A 4,388-nucleotide genomic window follows, 5' to 3' on the forward strand; every position below is an offset into this window, starting at 1 on the left:
GGCCCTCCAGGTCCCTGGCTGGGAGTGGAGAGCTGAGGTATCCCTCAGGAAGGATGAGGCAGTAGGAAGAGCTTGGAGATCTGCACTTGGAAATGGGATTCACCCACTCTCAATGTTGTCCAGGTCCTTCTCAGGGGAACATCTGGGCGCGCTGGCCCTCCAGCTCCGAGGTGGCAGCCGAGGGCAGCTGAGAACAGGGCTGGTGGAGACACTGGCTGTCCTCACTCCACACACAGGGACAGTCCCGTTGCCTCACAGGACCCACAAGGGCTTCTCCTGGAGAGAAGCAGAAATGGCAAGGATTTCTGCCTTAAAAATAACGCTCACTGTGGCGGGGCAAGAAGAAACAAATAAACCCAATTCTCCACAGCTCTGCTCTTGCAGAGTGTCACCTTTGGGAGTGACAAAGCTGATAATCCCTCTAATGCCACAGGTGGGTTTTAGCTGTTATGACTCCCGGTTCCTGTATCTCTATTGCTGTAGGGCAGGACTGACTCCTCCAGAACCCACCGCGGAGCCCTCTGCTCCTCGGGGGATCCTCAGCCAGCACCCACCAGACTTCAGCCAAAGGTCTTTCTGAAAGGGGAGAGGTGACCTGGGGGGTTTCCATGACAACCAGAATACGTTTTGCTCATAGACATCTACCTGAACTTGTCACAGACTTTTCCTCTTACAACAGGTCCCCATGCCCCGAGGCAGCAAATGTCCAATGGCAGCTCCATCACTGTGTTCCTCCTCCTGGCATTCGCAGACACACGGGAACTGCAGCTCTTGCACTTCTGGCTCTTCCTGGGCATCTACCTGGCTGCCCTCCTGGGAAACGGCCTCATCATCACTGCCATAGCCTGTGACCACCGCCTCCACACCCCCATGTACTTCTTCCTTCTCAACCTCTCCCTCCTCGACCTGGGCTCCATCTCCACCACTCTCCCCAAATCCATGGCCAGTTCCCTCTGGAACACCACGGCCATCTCCCACACGGGATGTGCTGTCCAACTCTTTTTCTTTCTCTTCCTGATGTCAGCAGAGTTTTCTCTTCTCACCATCATGGCCTACGACCGCTACGTTGCCATCTGCAAACCCCTGCACTACGGGACCCTCCTGGGCAGCAGAGCTTGTGTCCACATGGCAGCTGCTGCCTGGGGCAGTGGGTTTCTCGACGCTCTCCTGCACACAGTCAGTACATTTTCCCTACCCCTCTGCCAGGGCAATGCCCTGGACCAGTTCTTCTGTGAGATCCCCCAGATCCTCAAGCTCTCCTGCTCAGGCTCCTACCTCAGGGATGTTGGGGTTGTTGTCGTTAGTGTCTGTTTAGCATTTGGTTGTTTTGTTTTCATCGTGCTGTCCTATGTGCAGATCTTCAGGGCCGTGCTGAGGATCCCCTCTGAGCAGGGACGGCACAAAGCCTTTTCCACGTGCCTCCCTCACCTGGCCGTGGTCTCTCTGGTTGTCACCACGGGCATGTTTGCCTACCTGAAGCCGCCCTCCATCTCCTCCCCATCCCTAGACCTGGTGGTGGCTGTGCTGTACTCGGTGGTTCCTCCGGCAGTGAACCCCCTCATCTACAGCATGAGGAACCAGGAGCTCAAGGATGCCCTGAGGAAAACTATGACTCGGTGTTTTTCAAAAGCAATGAACTAGCCATCTTCATCTCCATAGCAGTCACAATGAATCTCACTACAGGCACAGCCTCTCGCACGTATTTTGGGGTGGTGGTGTTATACTTGCGAGAAAGTTGTTTACAAAAAAAATGTCTTTTTTCATACCATTTCTAACTTGGTCCTTGCCTGTCCTGTGTGACCCAGAGACTGTGTAAATGAGGCGCTGCGCTGAGTGCTTAAATAAAATAAAGGACACTCATTGACTTGGTTGTCTGAGATCTTTCCACCAGGACCTTCTCTGGAGCTGCAGGGGCAGTGGGGGTGTGTGGAGCTGAAGGGGAAAGGAGCCCCAGCACAGCCAGGGAGCACCAGTGCTTGGTCTCCACTGAGTTGTTCTGTCTTCACTTCCACACTCTCCTTTTGAGCCCTTGCACGAGTGTAAGGCCTGAGTGCTCTTGGAGCTTGGTCAGAGTCCTACAGTGTGGCTGTCATAGAATCATAGAATGGATTGGGTTGGAAGGGACCTTAAAGACCACCCAGTGCCACCCCCTGCCCTGCCCTGGGGACACCTCCCACCACACCAGGTTGCTCCAAGCCCCCTCCAGCCTGGCCTTGAACCCCTCCAGGGATGGGGCAGCCACAGCTTCTCTGGGCAACCTGGGCCAGGCTCTCACCACCCTCACAGCAAAGAAGTTCTTTCCCAGATCTCATCTCAATCTCCCCTCTTTCAGGTTAAAACTCTTCCCCCTCATCCCATGGCTCCCCTCACTGATCAAGAGTCCTTCCCCAGCTTTCCTGGAGCCCCTTGAGGGACTGGAAGGGGCTCTAAGGTCTCCCCGGAGCCTCCTCTTCTCCAGGCTGAACCCCCCCAACTCTCTCAGCCTGTCCTCACAGCAGAGGGGCTCCAGCCCTCCCAGCATCTCCGGGGCCTCCTCTGGACCAGCTCCAACAGGTCCATGTCCTTCCTGTGCTGAGGACTAAAAGCTGGACACAGGACTCCAGGGGGGGTCTCCCCAGCGCGGAGCAGAGGGACAGAATCCCTCCCCCCCTCCCTCGCCCTGCTGGCCATGCTGCTGGGGATGCAGGCCAGGATAGCGGGGTTTCTGGGCTGCCAGCGCACGTTGTTGGCTCGTGTGGAGCTTCTCAGCCACCAACACCCCCAAGTCCTTCTCCTCAGGGCTGCTCTCCAGCCGTTCTCCACCCAACCTGTATTTGTGCCTGGGATTGCCGTGACCCAGGTGCAGGACCTTGCACTTGTTGGGTTAGTATCTTGTGGGCCAGCAGGAGGCACATGGCTGCCAAGGTGTCCGTGAGGTCACTGCTGTCTCTGGAGGGGACAGGCCAACAGCAGGAATGTGGCTGGGAAAGGGGGCTGCCAGGTCACTTCTTTCTGCACTCGCTGGTAGGTCAGCCCTTGAGTCATGGCTGGGCAATTTTAGGCTCAGGTCGGGCAGTGTCTCTGACAGGCCAGCAGAAGGCATCTGGAGGGCAATAGGTTGTTTTTTTCAATTAGGTGAGGGAAAAGAAATCTCAATCAAAGCGGGGCATTGTGGTGCTAGAGGTCACCCACAGGGAGTCTGGATCAGCCCACGCCTCGGTGTTTCAACGAAAATCCAGCAAGGATGCAGAGACATCAGGGAAGATACAGAAATGCTGGGGTGAGAGCCCGGTGGGAAAGCAGGATGGACACCAACAGACTGAGGGGAAAGGGATAAGGTGTGGGACGGTGTAGGACAACCTGCAGTAGAGACGTCACAGGGCTCTGGCGAGGCTGCAAGGCCCAACAGGACTGAGGTCTTTGTCCCCTTAGCTTAGGGCAGCTTCCTCTGCCACCGAGGCCTAAAAGGAGGAACTTTGTTTGGAGGCTCTGGACTTCATTCCTTCCTTTGCCCTGCTTGGGGAGGCCGGGAGGTGTTGCCCAGCCCTTGAACGCTTGGCCTTGCTCCCCCTCACACCCGATCACCCCAGGAAGGGCCCTGAGCCCCACCTGAGGGGCAGGAACTGCCTTCCCAGGGCCTGGCGGTCAGGGATTGGCCTTTCTGCTCCATCAAACAAACCGAGGGGTTCCTCAGCATCTGAGCTGCCTGCACAGCACCTTTGCCAACCTGCAATCATGGCCTCCTGTGATCTGCTCTAACGAGTCCCTGGGGAGGCTTGGCCAGTAACGGCCCTCAGTGGGGCCCATTAATGCTTCCAGGTGCTCTGAGTTTTTCTTCTCAGTTGGATTTCTTGAGCACTTTGTTTGCTCTTCTCTCAGGAACTGAGGTTCGTGGACTGAGGGGCAAATACACCGTGGGGCTCATTAAAATACAGAAAGCCCTAACGAGCTATGTCTCTTCCTGCAATTTTCTTCAAGCCTTCAAGACTTGTACACCTGATTGGAGTCATTTCACAGTGGAAGATTTCAAAGTGCACCTAAACCAACGATGTTTGATTGTAAAGGGTACATTTTACTACTTTTCCGTTTAGAGAAGAGGTGATGGCAGCATTCTGCTGTCGATATTGATGCAGAGGGTCTCCTCAGGAGGTCTGGAGGGGTAGAAAAAGCGGTCCCTTGAGGTCCACCACTGTCTGGACAACCTTGCTCCTCACTACTTCTGACACTAGCCGCCGGGGACTTACATCACTGTTCCTCGCATCAGACTGCTCCACTCAGGTCCGCAGCTGGAGGTTACAGCTCCACCAGCTCTCCTCGGGGAACTGGCCGCACCCGGCCACAGGAGGAGCTTTCCTATTTGTCACAAAAGAAAAGCAAAGCACAATAAAGTTCCATAAACAACACCACTC

At 55.5% G+C, this 4,388-nt stretch overlaps 1 protein-coding gene across 1 annotated transcript; it reads left to right on the forward strand.

Moving 5' to 3' along the window:
- The first annotated feature begins 702 nt into the window (after positions 1-702).
- LOC141477983 (olfactory receptor 14J1-like) lies at positions 703-1,641 on the forward strand. The gene has a single exon (XM_074167121.1). The coding sequence runs from the start codon at positions 703-705 to the stop codon at positions 1,639-1,641; it is 939 nt and encodes a 312-aa protein (XP_074023222.1).
- Positions 1,642-4,388: the final 2,747 nt, after the last annotated feature.

This window comes from Numenius arquata, unplaced genomic scaffold (genome assembly GCF_964106895.1).
Source record: "Numenius arquata unplaced genomic scaffold, bNumArq3.hap1.1 HAP1_SCAFFOLD_496, whole genome shotgun sequence".
In the NCBI taxonomy this organism is placed as follows: Eukaryota; Metazoa; Chordata; class Aves; order Charadriiformes; family Scolopacidae; genus Numenius; species Numenius arquata.

Bases quoted from the DNA above. Each gene is read 5' to 3' on its own strand.
- LOC141477983 (XM_074167121.1), top strand. From the start codon at position 703: ATGTCCAATGGCAGCTCCATCACTGTGTTCCTCCTCCTGGCATTCGCA.